General features: G+C 33.5%; 1 protein-coding gene across 2 annotated transcripts in view; it reads right to left on the bottom strand.

Annotated features, from left to right (window-relative positions):
• Positions 1-18,723, bottom strand: part of Cntn1 (contactin 1) — a 268,377-nt gene that overhangs the window by 62,715 nt on the left and 186,939 nt on the right. For both annotated transcript variants that reach the window (XM_071609195.1, XM_071609194.1), the window contains exons 16-17: positions 5,603-5,761; positions 1,262-1,411 (exon numbers count right to left, since the gene is read on the bottom strand). In XM_071609195.1, the coding sequence (XP_071465296.1) occupies positions 1,262-1,411; positions 5,603-5,761 (309 nt within the window). The remainder of the gene's footprint in view (positions 1-1,261; positions 1,412-5,602; positions 5,762-18,723) is intronic.

Genomic DNA, 18,723 nt, shown 5'->3' on the forward strand with positions numbered 1-18,723 from the left:
TCCCAGAGACTCAGGAAGCTGAGGCAGGAGAGTCTTGAGTTCAAAACCAACCTCAGCAAAAGTAAGGCGCTAAGCAACTCAGTGAGACCCTGTCTCTAAATAAAATACAAAATAGGGCTGGGGATGTGGCTCAGTGGTCTAGTGTCCCTGAGTTTGATCCGTGGTACCCCCCCCAAAAAAAAAAAACCCAAACTTTTCCCCAAAATAAAGCGCTGAAGTTTAGCAGAGTATAGTCAAAATAAAAATAAAGGAACTCAGAGAGCTTACAAAAACAAAATCCTTTTGATATACAGGAATGATAAATGAAGAGCTATCATTAGAATCAAAACAACAGTTTGCTTAGAAATTCAGGGTGTGGGGGAGAAGGGAGGAGGCATGGGGGTAAGAAAGATGGTGGAATGGGATGAACATCATTACCCTAAATACATGTATGAAAACAAGAATGGTGTGACTCTGTTTTGTGTACAACCAGAGACAATGAAAAATTGTGCTCTATATATGTACTATGAATTGAAATGCATTCTGCTGTCATGTATAACAAAGTTGAAGAAAGAAAGAAGTTATTTAATTAATTAATTCAGGGGGAAAGGGAAAAAGAGTGCTTCTTTCAGTAAAAGCTATTTAAATGGAGTTGGTAATTAGCATAAAAATGCCAACCTGAATTTGAAGAATAGCCAAAGTTGAGCTATGATAAAAGAGTACTTGAGTTATACCTAATGTTAAAAGAACACATCCTGGCTATGTCTTGGGGATGTTATGACTCCCCACGTGTGGCACTGATCTGAGAAGTCCTCAGTAAATTCTCTCCATACCCTGCTGTCCCTCTGCCCTCTGCCCACACCCTCCAACCACAAGGACATTCAATTATAAATGCCTCAGAAGTGAAAAAAATCACTAACCTTCTAGATTAAATCCTGGAACCTGTTTAATCCAGAATCTGCCTGGTTAAGATTCAGAATGTACATTACAGTCTATCTTCTAAATGCCAACTTCATTAAGATAGTGTCTGGTAGACTGTGCAGTGGTTTCCATTTACTTCTTTCCTTACATTAATTATGCAACAATATTCAAAACTTAATATTTCCTGTTTTGGGGTTTTGGCCGCCTTGATATAGAATACTCACATGTGTGAAATACATACACACATACACTTTAGATGAATCACTACCTTAGAACATTATTTATTTCCAAATATTTTCCTCTACTTATTAGACTGAGACCACATTTATAAACCTTTTGGAATTCAGTTTCTTGTACATACCTGCGCCATCTGTTTTAATCCTGTTGGAGGGTAAACTGGGCTCTCCTATACCCAACGTGTTAGTAGCTACCACACGAAATTCATACTCCATCCATGGGATAAGGTCCACTGCTCTTGCTGCCTCCATATTTCCTTCAATAATTGGGGGATCTAAATAAAATAAATATTAAAATGGAGATTATTAGTTGCCTAAGTTGTTATTTGTATCACTTTTCATTTTCATTTCATTTTTTTGAAGAGAATGTACATATTATGTGGAATTAAAATAAAAATGATAACTAGGAATATGAAGTTCAAGTAAGTAAGAGAAGAAGTTATTATAAATAATGAACTAAAAAAAGACATGCAACATAAGAAGTTTGAGGTAGGGCACCGAATTCTGTATTTCTAAGGAGCTCCTAGGTCATGCTGATGCTGCTGGTCCAGGAACTACAGCTTGAGGAACAAGAAGCAGTGTTTTGGAGGTAAAACCTAGAAAGATTTCCAGAGGCAAAGGTAAAACTAGCACAAAAGGCTTATGCACTGCCACTGGGGTAGTCTACACATAGCAAAAGATTTACTAATAGGGTGAAAAAGGATAATGATTATGACCTTTTTTGTTGTTGTTGGTGTTACAGTTGTGTACTTAGATCATCTGGAGCAGTGATAATAAATATTATACTAATAAAGTACTCAGAATTCATGTTACTAAATACTAACAGGCAATTATAAATTATGGGTAGGATATGACCTTAGCTTGCTTATTTAATTGAGATATGATAAGATATACAACCAAGACAGGTCTATGCCTTACTTTAAGCTCTCTAAAAATATTTCTACAGGATTTTCATAATTAACTTACATATACATGTGCATGCAAATGCCTATACACTACCTATTTGGAAATTTTTTTTTCTTTTGGCTTGTCTTGTGATTCATTATGTTAATATTTAGGGAATTTTTAGTCTGCAATGCAAACTATGAATATGCAGCTTCTTAAGATGTTGTACCCATTACCATAATAAATGCAAAGCATCCTGGTGTTCAGTTTTACTTTTAGAAAAATTCTTTTATAGCTCAGACTGTTTCATTTCTCACTCTGCTGCTAGTTTTGCTATTTATTCTCTTATTTTGTTATAGATTTGTCCTATAGACTTGACATAATTTTTAAAAGAATTTTTAAATAACTTTATTTTATTTATTTATTTGTGGTGCTGAGAATTGAACCCAGTGCCTCACACATGCTAGGCAAGTGCTCTACCACTGAGCCACAACCCCAGCCCATAGACTTGACATAAATTTTTGACATTCTGATTAAAAATTTGGCTTTCCCTCTTGTTTTTGTTCTGCTTCTTTATTTCTACTTTATTTCTGTTCCACTCTTCCCTTGCATATCATCAGAATCTGTTTGTTTTATTTGATATACTTAGGCACTTTTCTTTTTAGGTAATTAGAAGAGGAAAAGTGAAATTCTGGATTGCAAAGGGCCCTTCATGGAGTAAAGGGGGAATATAATGAGTTGTTATGACCCTGAGTTGGGCAGTCCTTCATCCTCACTGGATGCATTTCAGTGGTCTTGAGCCCCCTATGGAAAAAGACACTATGAGGCTATAGTAGTTTACATCGTACCCCTCACCAAAAAAAAAAAAAAAAAAGATAAGTCCCTGTCTAAATCTCAATTACCTGAACCTGTGCATGTTACCTTACTGGAAAGAAGGTATTGGCAAACCCTTTTCAGTTTAAGTTAAGGCTGTAATTAAGTAAAGGATATTGGATAAGATCATCCTGGGTTATCTGAATGGGCCCCAATATAATGATGAGTGTCCTTATAAGAGACACAGAGGAAAAACTCATAAACAGCTGAAGGCAGTACGACCATAAGTATTGAAGTGATGCAGTCATATGGCAAGAAACACTTGGAGCCATCAGAAACCAAAGAGACAGGGAATAAATTGTTCCCTGGGGCCTTTGGAAAGGGCGCAGCCCAGCCAAAACTTTGATTCTGTACATCTGGCCTCCAGAACTATGAGAGAGTAATTTTTGTTGTCTTAAGCTGCAAAGTTGGTAGAAATTTGTTATCCCATCCATAGGAAACTAATGCAGAGGCTTAAAGGAAGAAGCTGATAGAACTATTTGTCAGTTTGTGAGTTTGTGAATTTGGAGGCTTAAGAAAAAAATATTATGAAAGACTTGAAATTATTAATAAAGACTGATCCAATCCCCTCCTGCCTATACTGCAAAACCTTGGCATTGCTTAAACACCTGGAGAGTGGAAATGTTGGAAGCATTCAAGTGGCCCATCTTGGCAAGGATGTAGTGTTCTCCTGATGGCCAAGGCTACCCTGGGACTTTTCCAAGAAGCTGAGTAGTCAACAGGCAGGAGCAAGTATCTGCTGGATGAGAACAGGAAGAACTAGCTGGATACACAGTGCAGACTGCAACCAGTAGACTGATTTCAGGCAGATGTGAGAGTCCACTATGAAAATACCCCAAATCACACAAAAAATCAGGGATATAGTCAAAGACAAGAAATTCATACTTGATCATAGAGATTATTTCAAAGAATGGTGGGAGATTAAGTAGAAAGAGTCAACTGGGGTCATTTTGCAGGAGGATTTGGATTCCAAGTAAGGACCTGGGCCTTTGATTTGAATAACAGAAAGGAAGGAAAATAAGTAGGCTTTGAGAAGGTGGACACAATGGTAAGCCCTTGGCTCAGAGATGCCAACAATCTTCTCAAAGGAGAACAGAAAGTGGTTATCAAGAAGAGGGATTTCCAGAATGTGCCTATTGAAAGATTAAGAAAAGAGTTTGAAACCTATAAATTAAGGATATGCTCTACCAGAATTGCTAGTGACTTAAAAATTGCTTGTTTTAGAAAAAAACTAAAATGCCTTATGCATTAACTGGATAGGCTTCTAAATCTTGGTTTTAGTTTTGAGTATACATTTTAAGCCAAAAAAAAAAAAAAAAAGTGAAGAAGGAAACGATACTTCTTACCTTTGTACTTAGTGAGATTCTTTTAGGTGTTTTGATTTTAGCAACCACCATGATCACTAACCCATAGATCTATTTACAAATACCTTGAGGCCAGAAGACTCAAAGACTTTGACTGGTTTTTGAGGAAAACAGAAGCAAGTCTTGTGAGTCTCCTAAGGCCAGTAATTCTCAGTAGTTGCCTGAAAACCATGCTTGTGGTGTTTGGCCATCATACCACACTGATTGCAGCTTTAAACCACCTCAGAAATGACTAGAATCACTTAAGGACTAAAAACAGATTTCATCAAGAATAACTCCAGCCAACATAATCCCCTGTATTCTAAACTTTTGAAAGTTGCCTGAGTGAGTCCTGATAATGATAAGCACAGTGTAATGGGAATATTTCACCTGTTTCTAATTCATTGGAACTTTATACATCTATGTGGAAAATTACTTGTCACTAAGATATATCCTAAATCCTTGAAACAGATTTAAGTTTCTATTTGACTAATTTTCCTTGAAAGAAAGCAATATATTCAATATGAAATAAATCTAAGTTAAAACACCTTACTGTGCAAAACTATGTCAGGATAAAGCTAAATTGAGAGTATATTTGAAACACAGGATTGATTATTTTTCAGTTTTTAAAAGGAAGAAGCATCTTATTTTCTATTCTTGGCTTATTTCTTTTTCCTCTGGTGACAAATGACCAGATATTTCTGGTAGATATTTCTACCAGATATTTTTTACAAAAATATCTTCTACCTTCTTTAATGTTATAGGAGAAAATAAAGTGATGTGTGATATTCTAGGTTAGTAATGATAAATGGCAATGGTAATAGTTATAGGTAAGCAAAAGTATCCATGTAATAAACTTTTCTTTATCAACTTTTAGAAAATCTTAATATAAGAAAAGAAAAAAAGGTTTGAAAGAAACCAAACCTTAAAATCTTTCCCTGAGGAAATTCAAACCAGGCAGGATCATTTTCAGGAAGTAAATGACTATAGGGAGTAAGACTTGAATGCTTAATATAATATTTATGATTAATGCAGCTGTTTTAAAAAAATGAAGAACTATAGTTCCTAAATAATGAGATAAAATGAGTCATAAATGACACTTGCCAAAACAAAGCTCTATAATGATTCTTTTTTTTTTCCCAATGAATCTTAGCCTCACTGTAGTTCAAAGAAGGAAACCAGGATGTCCTTGTTGCTTTACCACTGCAGATTTGGACATGCTTTAAAAAACTAGTATGCTAAAACAAAAAATGTTTTAAGAAAAAAAGTATTTCAACATACATCATGAAATTTGAAAACCTACAGGATTTTATTGAAAAAGTCACACTGAAACATGTAATAACTAATCAGACAAATACAACTCACCAGTCTTAGCATCTTTCCAGTCATCTGAAAGAATGGTCCTGGTCTGGATAGTGTATTTGGAGATGGGACTGTGATTGTCTGAGCCGCGGCTCCAAGTGAGGGCAACAGAGGTGGCTCTAATGTCCTCTATTCGAAGACCACCTGGAGGGCCTGGGGGACCTGGAATGAAATGAGTAATGAATTACTGAATTCCAACTAGAGGACTGATCACATATTAGAATTCGAAAACATACTCCTTGCAATTAACCTAAACAAGTATAGAGTATAATCAAGTGTTGTTGCCTTCTTTTAAACATAAACCATAAGGAGGAATAATAAAATATCATTTGTGGTGTTCACTAAAATATTTCATGTCACTTTTTAAGGAATAAGATAATACATTCATCAAAACAGCATTATTATTGAGTATACATATAATAATCTTCAACAGATAAAATGCAATTGGCATTAAGAAGACCTACTACAGATTAGAAGACCGTGACATCCAATGAATTTTTGCTGAACGGATGAATCATATATGGCAGCACAAGTTAATCCAGGTATGAGGACACTTGGTCAACTGTTTTTTTTTTTCTCTCTCCCCAATATGGAACAAATATTTTCTTATAACCCTACCCTAAATGCTATAACATTACTCCTAATGATAATATAGGTGATATATTTTACTCAGAGTGAAAATTTCTGCAAGTAATTTTACATATTGAGTAATAATATTTAATGTTATAATAATAAATAATAATAAAAGAAATGTTTCTACTTATATAAAATATGGAAAATAATCATCAACTCATAGATATACAGGAATATTCTGAAAACATCACATTGCATAAGTGAAAGTCTTAGGACTTGTTATTATAGAACACAAAAATATGTTTTCATAGATGCTTCACAACTGAGTAACAATGTTATTTACTTATTCTTTGAATTGAGAGCACTATGCTAAGTAGTAGAGAGGAAAAGATACACAAGACAAACTTTTGGGTTTTGAGCAGCTCTTTGTCTTGAAGAGGGTGAAATGGACCAGCAAGCAAATAACTATAATAGAAAGTAATAAATGCCATGATAATTACATACAAAGTACTTATATTTTGCATCATGAATTTTTTTAAATGGGGGAGAAAAAGAATTTAAAATGATAAAATGGTATCTGTTGCTTACACTGTTAAAGAAGACTCTTGGTTAATAGACAGTTCCTACTACAGATATTTCAGAAAATGTCATCACTTTTTTTTTTCCTTTGAACTACAAAGGAGTTTATGTCCAACTGAATTAGGCATGTTGAATATAACAATTGATAATTAAGTAACACCTTCATTTTCAAATAATGCAGTACTAAAGAAGAGATCTATATTTATCTTTTAGCTGAAATTAATGCCTTCATAGTTTTATATCAGATGAGTTGCTTAGCCTAGATGGCTTTTTCTTTACATATGGGTTTGGTCTCTGTGGAAATGTGGGCAAAACCCAAACCTTCACCAATTTTTTTATGGTTGCCCGAAGGAAGAAAAGCATTTGTAGATCAATGAACATATCATCACCAATGTAAAGCAACACATGACACACCCTATGGATGGTAGTAAATTTTATTATTTGGAAATATATCACATTTGAATATAATATAGGTAATTTTACTTATATAAATTTGTCATCTGTAATATTGTATTTACACTTCTTAATGTTAAATAATTGAAAACAGATACATAAATAATAGAGCACATTTTAATTGAGGAAACACATTCCATTTTTATGTGAAAAAATCACACTGAAATACAGTATACATTATTGCTCAAAATCAAGAAGTTCATTATTTCACATAAAGCATCATCCCAAGTTAGTTACTAAGAAGAAAATGTCAGAGTATTAAAAACTTAAAAATTAGAGAGAAAATATGTTTTAAAAAGACTTTAAAACAAAGATAAACTTCTATAATATGTGCATTCAAAAACTTTTCTGTGTGTAAAGGTATTCAGAAAATGTTAAAGGGAATTTAAGGCAAAATTGCCATAGGTTAGTCTTTAACCACTAAACTATAAATCATTTCCTTGCTGTTATTCTCTGAATTCTTGGAGTTTCAAATGACTAATATTTCACAAAGATCAGATTAGAGCTGCATTTTTTGGTATATTTAATGGGATATTGCATGCATAACTTTTTCAGTTTTCCATTCACTAAAGAGCAGAATTCTTGAGTAAAACACTATATTTGTTATTTTTTTCTCTGATATATGTTTGGTCTACAGTGAATTTTTCATGAATATTTGGTAACTATATAAAAATAACTTATCACAATTGACCTTCTGACAGTTCCATAACCATAATGACTGTCTAAATTATAATTTGTATTCTCAAACTTGTGTTGAAATAACTGTGCCATCACAAGGAAGGAATTTAGATGACAAATGCAAAGGGTCAGTTTGCTTAGCATCCTTAACACTTAACACCCTTGTGTGACAATATTACTTGGTAAGGTTTCAACTGATGTAAAGTAAAATTTTCCATCTAGCAATTGCCTACAAATTTTTCCCAGAAAATAATGGAGAAAAAAAAAACATACTATTAAAAAAAAGGAATTTTAGAGTTAAAATGGACTTGGCTTTAAATTCTATGCCCTGATTTATCTTGATCATGTTACTTAAATTTACTAAGCTCTCGTTTTCTCATTTATAAAACAAAAGTAATACATATTGATGATATTGTTGTTAGGATTAAAGTGACATCCTTAAAGTATCTAGTCGTAGGCCTGGTCTATAGAAGCCCTCAGTAAACTTCAGCTAGTAACAGTATTATTGTCATTGTCTCTAAAAAAGCTGTCCAAGTGTCTTAGCTATCTGGCAGTGGTGATTATTAGTATGGGTTAATCATTGTGAGGGATCTGTTTACTACATCACTCATTTATCACTTGCCACTGAGAAAAAGTAGAAACCTCAGAAAGTAAAATGTTTTCTGGTCAATTTTATAGAGGTGAGGAAAAGTTCAGAATGTGAAGACACTCCAGTACATACTAAGTAATCAGGATGTAGCAAAAATAGAACAGTGTTACCATAGAGATAGTCAGGCCAGCACAGGGTGGCTTGCAGAGGGAAGGTTTTCAAGCCGTGGAGGCTGATGTTACTTGCTTAGTTTTTTTCAGAATGGAGAGAAAAGTGCTATGGCAGAAAATAAAATAAGGAACTACTTGTTCCTCAGTACAAGGGAAGTTATTTAAAAGTTGACAACTTTTCTGATTCTTTTGTCAATGAAAAAAAAAAAAAAAAACGCAATACTTAATTCTGACCCTGTGAATTCCTTTTTCTTGAACCCCCTTCAATCTGTACCCTCAATAAATATTTAAGAATTGAATCCAGCAAAAATGGACTGCTACACACAGCTCTTTTATTATTATCCTCCTATACCCCTTTAGAGCTTCTTAGGTTGTCCTTGGTCACGTGCAAATGAATCACAGGAACATTATTTATCCCAAAGTTAAATTATCATAAAATAGAGAAATTGATCTGATGAAAAGGACCTCTGCAATTTGACTCTATTTTAAGTGTCTAGATACATTATATGATAAATTATTTTAGTTTTTCATTTTTTTCTTTCTTTTATTTTAATTATTAAAGATTTGAGGTGTGGAGGCGGAAGACTGGAATACTCTTCTGACTAGCCCAGGAAAAGTCATTTCATCAATTCTTCTCACCATCATTAATTAAATACTTGGGGAGTTAGAGAAGGAAATGAGTAGAAAAAGAAAAGGAGGGGCTGGGGCTGTAGCTCTGTGGCAGAGCACTTGCCTAGCATGTATGAGGGATTTGATCTTAATACCACATAAAAATGAGACAAATAAAGTAAAGGCATGCTGTCCATCTATAACCAGAAAAAATTTTTTTTAAAAAAGAAAAAGATTTAAAGGAGATAATAGAAAATTATTTAAGTCATACTTTTTGCTTCTGTGCTCTTATGAGTATAGTTTTATTTTCATCCCTGTCTTTCTAATATGTCTCCCACCCCATGCCTTGGAGTTTCTGAAATGCATTTTTTTAAGCTCATAATCATATCCCTATAGCAGTGCTGCTATTTTTGTTTCCTGATTCTTACCAGTACTTGCCAGATGTAACCATGAGTGGACACCTCTAATTGTGTTAGGCCTATTCCACTGACTGAGTTCCACTTTGATATAAGTAATAACACAGATGCCATTCCATATTGGTTGTTTGCATCTTTTCCCATTCAGAATCATGGTGTTAGATCACTGTCTGTCTTGCCTTTCTTCTCTTCTCAGCTGGAGGCTAACACTATGAATAGTCTTCCTTTTCTATTGTCTTTACCCATGTCTTACTATGTTTGTATTTCACCCATGTATTCTTTCTTTAGCTGCAAAGATCCCTCTCCGAGAGTGTTCATTAGGAATGCTCAATAAAACCACCCTTATGGGAGATAAATAATGGTCTACCAAAATCCTTGTTAGTGTTCTATTTTTACATAATGTGCCCTTCAAAATTAGCTTAAAGGAATTCACAAATAATTACTGAGGTTCATTTCTGTCACCTTCTTACTTAGTGAAGGACTTTGGAAACTTCCAGAATGATTCCCTATCATCTGCAGTTAAATGGACAGTCTCATTTGCCACATCTGTATTTTCTTTCCCTAAATTTTTCATGGTTCTCAATATTTTTACTATTAAATCATTGACTTTCAGCAGATAACAGAGATAGTTCAATATTTTATGTAAATCACATACACTTTAGATCTTGTTTAAGCCAATATCTGTTTCATAGAAGGATGCTATGTCTAGAAAGATTACTGTCAGAATCATAGCCGGTCAATAGCAAGTGCAGAGTCAGAACAGGAGACAGGCAAGGCCTGTTGTAACATGCCCCAGGTAAGAAAATGTCCATTTGCAAATTCAGATCATGTAGCTCAAATGTGTCAGTCTGCAAAAAATTTCTAAAGAACTATCTTAATGCCAACAGTTTTACTCTATTGTTCTCTTGGATTTGTCCACATTATTTAAGTAAGTAATAAACCCATGACAACATAAAATTTATATAACAAAATTTTCAGAAAATCACAAAAAGAAGTTTGTACAGTATATGTTAATAAAAATCATATTTTTTGTTGAATACTTATTACAGCTAAGTCACTGCCAAAACTTTTATAGTTCATACTAATATCCAATCCTATGCTATTATTTTTCCTATTTTATAGATGAGGAAACATAGTCAGGGACAGATTAAATCAAATGACCATGGTCATCCTACTAATAAATGGCAAAGTTAAGAATTTGTACCCAATCAATTTGCCTTGAGACCAACTTCTCAACAACTATGCTAAAAGCAACAATTTAGAAATAGCATTATTGATATCACATTTTAAAATGGTCTTGATAACTTTCCATTGGTTACTTTCTTATAGAGGAGAATATAAATTTCTTGGGCACAAGTGTATATCTTGGAAAAAAATGACATAAACTACAGCACATTGGTTATAGCTTTTAAAATCGTTATCTTATTTGCTAACTCAAATACATAGGTTATCATATCACCTATCTATAAATTCTTAATCAATTCATTCCCAGCCTTTCTTGACAATCATACAGATATTTGTTAATCTTTTCTGAAAATTAATGTTTTAGGAAAAAAGACCTTTTTGATTTTCACTCAGTTCCCATTTATATTTAAAATAATTTTTAAAATGAGCAGAAAAACAAATTATTTGTCAATTGTGTCCATAACATTAAATGAGAAGATTTCAAACATTTTAGGAAAGATAGCAGGACAAATAAATTTTCCAAATGATTCACATATTAAAAATAAGCTGACCACATTTTTTCAATCAATATTTGAAACTCATTTTTTAATAAATCACATGGGACAGATGACTTGAAACTCAGACCTTGGAGAATATATGCCATGCCCTTCAGCTATCACTGAAGTCAGTGACTACCTAGCAGGAACCCAAACACGCTCTCTCCCTATTCAACAACTACACTTGGCTTCCTTAACAGCTACTGTTAGAAATGTGCTTTCACAACCACCAGTCCATTTGGGACACCTCTGGACACAGCACACTATTTCAATATAAACATTGCTGATCTCAAACTGGTGTGTTTAACAAGAATGACATTTTGTTGTCATTTTCTTCCCCAGCAAGGAGTAGAAACAAAGCAACACATAAAATATCCCAGGATTCATTGTTTATTTTTACCAAAATGACAAATTTCAATGAAAAGTTTGAAGATGATCAGTAAACAAAAAAATTTGAGAACTGATATTATTCCTTTTTAAAATAAGATAATCTTAAAACGAAAGTTGCTGGGAGATAAAGAACATCAGTTATGTTAAGGCAGGTCTTCTTTACCTAAAATTAAATTCCTGGCTTATTACTGCTCTTGACCTGAAAATTAGTGAAAGTAGTGGCTTTACTTTAAGATGCATATTAATGCCCATTATAAATGCATTTATTATCAATGCAAATCAGTGTTGTGTGGTCTTGTTGATGTTTGAAACTGTACTAGGAGAAAGCTAAGTATTAAATATGTCTACCATGTAATAGAAGCTTACTAGTTTTCTTAACATCTGACATTAATAAAAGTGAACTTAGATTCTAATTAGAAAGAGATTGAGGCAAGAAGAAGGCCAATGAATCTTTATACTTTTCCTACTTGATATCAGTATAGTTTGTTTAAATAAGAATGTTCTCCCTTTCCTGTTCCCATCCTCCTTGTCATGTGGTTTCTAATCTAACTTCTCCTCTTTCATTCTCAAACTATATTCCTAGCTGGCCTTGGTGGTATAAATTCAGATATGGACTATGTAGGAAGATGCCCACAATAATGACTCAGACACATGTCTCCATGGTGATGTTTACAGATACTTCAAAATCCTCAACATGATTTTACATAACTTATTAAAATGCAAATTGGTCTAGACTTTTAGTTCAAATTCTAAGACAGTTCTTTCTGTGATGCCAGCTGAGTTTACAAAATATAAAAGATGAAAGTAAGATCTTGAATCAGAGACATTTATTCTTTTAAGATGACTAATAAATTATTTTTAAAATAAAACTATATGTAATGATGGAAATATCTATATCCCTCAGGGCTTTCCAGAGCATTCTTCAAACCACAGATGGAGTTGCTAGAGTTACTAAATGAGAGGCCTGAAAACTATCTCATATCTAAATATAAAACTGTCTATAAAGAACAAAAATATTATTGTGAAGAAACAAGAATTTTAAATATGTTTCTTTAACTAAAGAAGGAAAGTATTTTCAAATAATGAAATTTAAGTAGTCCCAGAAATAGTTATATACTTCCATTTTAATCCTTCCACATCTGCCCAAGTCCTTCAAATAAATATCTCAACCTTCCTCTCAAAAAGAAAGCTGATGGCTACAGTTAATAAAATTCATCATAAATGCGCATTGTTTAGCTATCTTCCCATAAATCTTGCTACAGAGATGGTGTTTTCCTACACATACTGTCTGTGTTTACTTCTGAATCCCAGTAATTGTTCCTAGTCCCTTCAGGGACGTGGTCACTTTTCTGTGGTTATTGCTCATTTTCCTCTTTCCTACCAAAGACTATGGATGGCACTAGGATAGGAAAGGCTGCTGGAGCATTGCTCCTCTTATTTTATGTCCTAATTAAGGTGATGCATTGGTGGATTGGACAGCAACATTGTTCATTACCTGCTCAAATAAATCAAATAGTCCATTCAGTGGCAATACTCCTGTTATACTTCACCAGTTCTTCATAAATTTTTTCAGGTAATGAGCTAACTTCTGAGATTTATAGTTTCAAAGAAAAACAAGACAGGAAAACACAAAACTTTCACTTGGCCAGTATATGAGGTACTGGGTTAGTTCACTAGGCTTTTTTTTTTTTTTTTTTTTTTTTGCAGTTATTAGTGAAGCTTTATAATTATATCTAAAAAAATATTTTATGTTTAGAAGTTTCAATGGGGAAACATCCTCTAAAAACTAGTTTGCAGGGGGAAAAATTGCAGAAACTATGAGATTGAGTTAATTAGTCAAATCTAGTATTATATTAAAAAAAAAACAAAAACAAGGCTTTCACACAAATGGTGAGTGTGAACGATCACCAGGTTGGAGGCAGGCTTGCACAGACTGGGAGAAAGGGATCCGCCATGCTTTTCTCTCCATCTTTTCTGTTTTTACCTGCAAGAGGAAAGATCAATGCTGAAGGGAGATGTGGATGCCAAGTTCCAGGCAGGAAGCCATGAACTTCGGGGATTTGCCACGACTCCTTGACAGGTTAAGTTGAAATAATGAACAGAGAGAGCTGTCTTCTAGACCCTGAGGATGGAGGTCCAAAGGAGGGTGACAGAAAAAGTGACAAGCTTTGCCCAATCAAACCTCTCCGCTTCTTAGTGACTCACTTTTTAAAGACTAGTAACTGGAGACCCTTCACAAAAAAACAAACAACAACAAAAATGAAAATTCTGACCCTGTGTATAGTTTATTCCCCACAGTCTAAGTCTACCCACTAAAGCATATGCTTATGCTTTGAAGAATTTTAATGAAGAAAAATACTAAAACAGATTTAAGCAATAATCCTAAAGAGCTAATCAGTAGTTGAATCAGGATGTCATGATAGCAATGTCTTGAATAATATTTATTTTTATGTCTTTATTTATTAATAGTAAAGAGGAAGGAAATAAAGAAAAACATATATAAAAAGTTGCCATGGATAATGTATAAACAGTAACTACCAGTATTCTCTTTCATAAATATGAGGTTTATAGTGATTCACTGTCTCTCCTGACCCACAGCTTATTAAATATGTAAATAGCTAACCTATGTGTGCCAAATGCCAAAGACCATAGCCTTTCCTTCATACCATGAAGATCTTATAGCAATTTTATGTTTATTAATGCAGTTATGGTATTATACAAAAGGGTGCAATTAACAGATGATCATCTATCTCTTTCTCCTACTCTTAACTCAGAATAGCCTGATTATTAGAATTAGGCTACTTACTAGCTACTACTGACCCTGAAGGCAGTTATTTAAATAAACAAATGTATCTAGGACAATTTGCCTCTGCTGACAGCTTGTTGCAAATTTAGTTCTTATGGTAAATAGTAACAAAGGTTTTAGAACTTGGACACTTTAAACGCATGAAATTTTAAGCTCCTTAGATAAAAATTGAAATTGTAAATATGACATATATTCTTTCCCCCCCCACACACACACTTTTAAATAAGATCTTGGTAGTTTTTGCTGTATTAGCAGAATGTGCTTATCTGCAATCTGAAGTTTTAAGCCTGGAGAGAAGGGGATGTGTACATTCCCTGAATGAGCTTCCCTGAGCTCCTTCTGGCATGGCTACCATGGTTATCATCCAAGCTATTAAAAGTCCAGACATCTGAGGGGACCAGATGCTCTGTTTATCAAGAGCCACTACAACTGAAGCGAGCAGGTGCTCAGAAGTATATTCTTTGAACTACTCAGTGACACTCCTACAAAGGATACCTATACTTTGGTATGTCACAAATAATTTGCTACTAATAGCATTGAGAATTTAGAAATTTGTACATTATATTTATTCTTATTTTAAACTGATATATAAATATTGAGCATATAAATGGAATACTATAATGTATATATGTATATGATATACATACATATGGTAAAAAATATTTAAAATCCTTTTGTCTAATTTTTTAAAACTACACAGTACATTATTGGTATCTGCAGCTATTCTAGTGTGTAATGCAATACAAACACTTCTTCCTTTTAACTATAATGTTATTCTAACTAATCTGTTAACCAACCTTGCTTCATCCCTCCCCCACCTCACTTTTTCCAGTCTCTAGTAACCATCATTTTATTCTCAACTTCTAGGAGATCAACTCTTAAAAATTACACATCTGAGTGAGATCATACAACTATTTGACTTTCTGTGCCTGGGTCATATAACTTAACATAATGATCTCTCGTTCCATACATGTTGTCGCAAATGACTGGAATTCATCCTTTTTTATGAGTATGCACATTTAAAAAAATAAGTGGATTCAAAGTTATCCCTGCAATATGTGAGACATCACTCACTTGTATCCCAATGCAGTTTCAAATAAAGAGATTGCTTGTTCAGGAGTGCTTTGAGAAATCCACACAAACCTCAGTCAACTTCCTCAGATATTCACATGTCCAGAGTGACCATTAATGATGGCTAACACTGGACAATTAGAAATTAAAATAGTGTTTTACTTTTTAGGAGAAAGGAATTTGGGGATTTATGCCAGAGTCTGCAATCACTTATGAGAGGATAATATACAGTAAAACACTGTGATGGAAAAGTGCCCTGGCAGAGAAAAGATAGAGAACTGCTCCCTGCTGTTCTGATCTCATGGGATACCTGACTCAGATGTTGAGTACATAAGGGGTGTTCTGAAACAGAGGTTGGGGTCCCAGGGTCAGTTCTGAGTAGGAAGGAGGGAGGCTGCCAAATCTAAAACAGCTGCATTTGTAGGGTACCAAGAGAGATTGTCCAGTGATTGTAAGACCCATTAACATGTCTTCCTTTCCCTTGCAATATGTTTCATTAAATTCCAGTAATGTTTGGAGGAACCATGTGATAAGAATTTGGAGGCACTAAACTCTCCTTCTGGTAGCTTCCTAAATTTACCATATGTGTAGAGGTAAACACTTTTTCTGAATTTACTTCATTTTCCTTTAATAAGAGGCAAAAACCTCGGGGGCATAGTCAAATTCTTGGGGCTGCTAGGGCAGCAGGCTCCTAGCTGAGAGGCGGTGGTTGGTAGGAAGCCTGCCTGCACAAGGCACCCTAAGGACAGAATTGCACATTCCCAAAACTCAAAAGGTCAGACATTCCATAAAAATCATCAGTTACAAAATTGTTTTGTTTGAAAGGGATCTTATATCATTATTTCTTTTCTTGGTTATTTTATCAGTAGTAATATTAAGGCGTTTTTTCTTCTGTTTAAAAAATAAAATGAATTGAAAAAGATGATTTTAATGAAATTCTAATTTTAAATAACCTAAAATTATACAGTACTCTCTAACTTAGCTTGGAATTATCAATGACTCAGAGCATTTGTGTGTGTGGCAGGCAATCTGGTTACTTTGATAAACTAAACATTTTCTAACAGTGATAGTGATATACAATAAAAGTTATGTGGTCTGATTTATGTATCTGGAAAAGTTAAATATTAAGGAAAAAAAGAAGTAAGTTCAGGTTGTTGAATCTGGAGCATTGATATCTGCCTGTATCTGGCTTTATAGTGTGAAAATTGAGAATTTTATTTTTAAAAAATTCTTTTGTTAATGAAATGAGATTAATAATCTTCTTGCTACCACTTTACAATGGTTTTGTTAGGATGATATGGTAAAATTTATATAAAAGTTTTATAGATATATGCATTGTAATATAAGATATTGAAACATTTTGAATGAGTTATTTTTTTGACTGTATGAATTATTATGCTGTAAAAAAAAAAAGGCAGAAAAACATACATCAAAGTTTCAATTAACTATTTTTAGGCCAAAGAGTGCATTATAAAAATCAAGTTTTCAAACCATCTACTATAATTTATTTGCTGTTTATACTATTGGAATTATAACTGTATAAAGTTAACTAGTTGGAAAAAATATGTTTTAAATTATTATAGCTTCCCCCTGCTTGTTATTAGGCCATATATTTAATAATAAATATATATACATGTACATATATATATTTCATGGGTGAAAATAAAAATTACAAAATCTTTTATCAGAGCTTTATATGTAATAAATATTTCTTGACAAAATAGAAAAGGCTTACATTTTAACATTTCCACATGATTTTATCACATTAAATATATCCGAATTAGAATTTATTTATATCAAGTTACAGTAATCTTAAAATTGTGTGCCAAATAATATTCTTAATAAATTTTATATATCCTTATATAATATAATAAATATATGAAATAAGTTAATATGTCATTATAACATGCTTTATAATTATAATATTTCATTATAAAATACCAGATAATTATAATATTTATTATGTCATATATTACATATTAAATAATGCTATTCATATTTATTTTATATTCATAATATAATGGAAGGAGACCCTCAGAGTTATACAAAAGTACATACAAGAGGAAGTGAGGGGAAGGGGAAAAATAATACAAGGGGGACAAACGAATGTCAGTAAAGGGGGCAGAGAGAGAAGAGGGGAGGGGAGGGGAGGGGAGGGGAGGGGAGGGGGGATAGTAGAGGATAGGAAAGACAGCAGAATACAACAGACACTAGTATGGCAATATGTAAATCAATGGATGTGTAACTGATGTGATTCTGCAATCTGTATATGGGGTAAAAATGGGAGCTCATAACCCACTTGAATCAAATTGTGAAATATGATATATCAAGAACTATGTAATGTTTTGAACAGCCAACAATAAAAAATTAAAAAAAAAAAAAAAAGAATATAGACAACAATAAATGTTGGTAAGGATGCACTCATACATTGCTAGTGGGACTGCAAATTGGTGCAACCAATCTGGAAAGCTGTATGGAAATTCCTTAGAAAACTTAAAATGGAACCACCATTTGACCCAGCTATCCCACTCCTTGGTCTCTACCCAAAGGACTTAAAATCAGTGTCCTATAGTAATTCAGTCACATCAATGTTCATAGCAGCTAAATTCACAATAGCTAAACTGTGGAAGCAACCTAGATGCCCTTCAATAGATGAATGGATAAAGAAACTGTGATATATATATATATATATATATATATATATATATATATATATATATATATATATACACACACACACACACACACACAATGGAATATTACTCAGCATTAAGAGAGAATAAAATTATGGCATTTGCAGGTAAATGGATGGAGTTGGAGAATATCATGCTAAGCAAAGTAAGCCAATCCCAAAAAATCAAAGGCTGGATGTTCTCTCTGATAAGTGGATACTGATCCATAATGCGGGGGGGCAGCATGGGAAAAAAATGGAGGAACTTTGATTGGGCAAAGGGGAGGGAGGAGAAGGGAGGGTGCATGGAGTCAGAAAAGATAGTGGAATGAGATAGACATCATTACCCTGGGTACATGTATGACTGCACATATGGTGTGATGCTACATCATGTACAA

Source organism: Marmota flaviventris, chromosome 3 (genome assembly GCF_047511675.1).
Source record: "Marmota flaviventris isolate mMarFla1 chromosome 3, mMarFla1.hap1, whole genome shotgun sequence".
Lineage (NCBI taxonomy): Eukaryota > Metazoa > Chordata > Mammalia > Rodentia > Sciuridae > Marmota > Marmota flaviventris.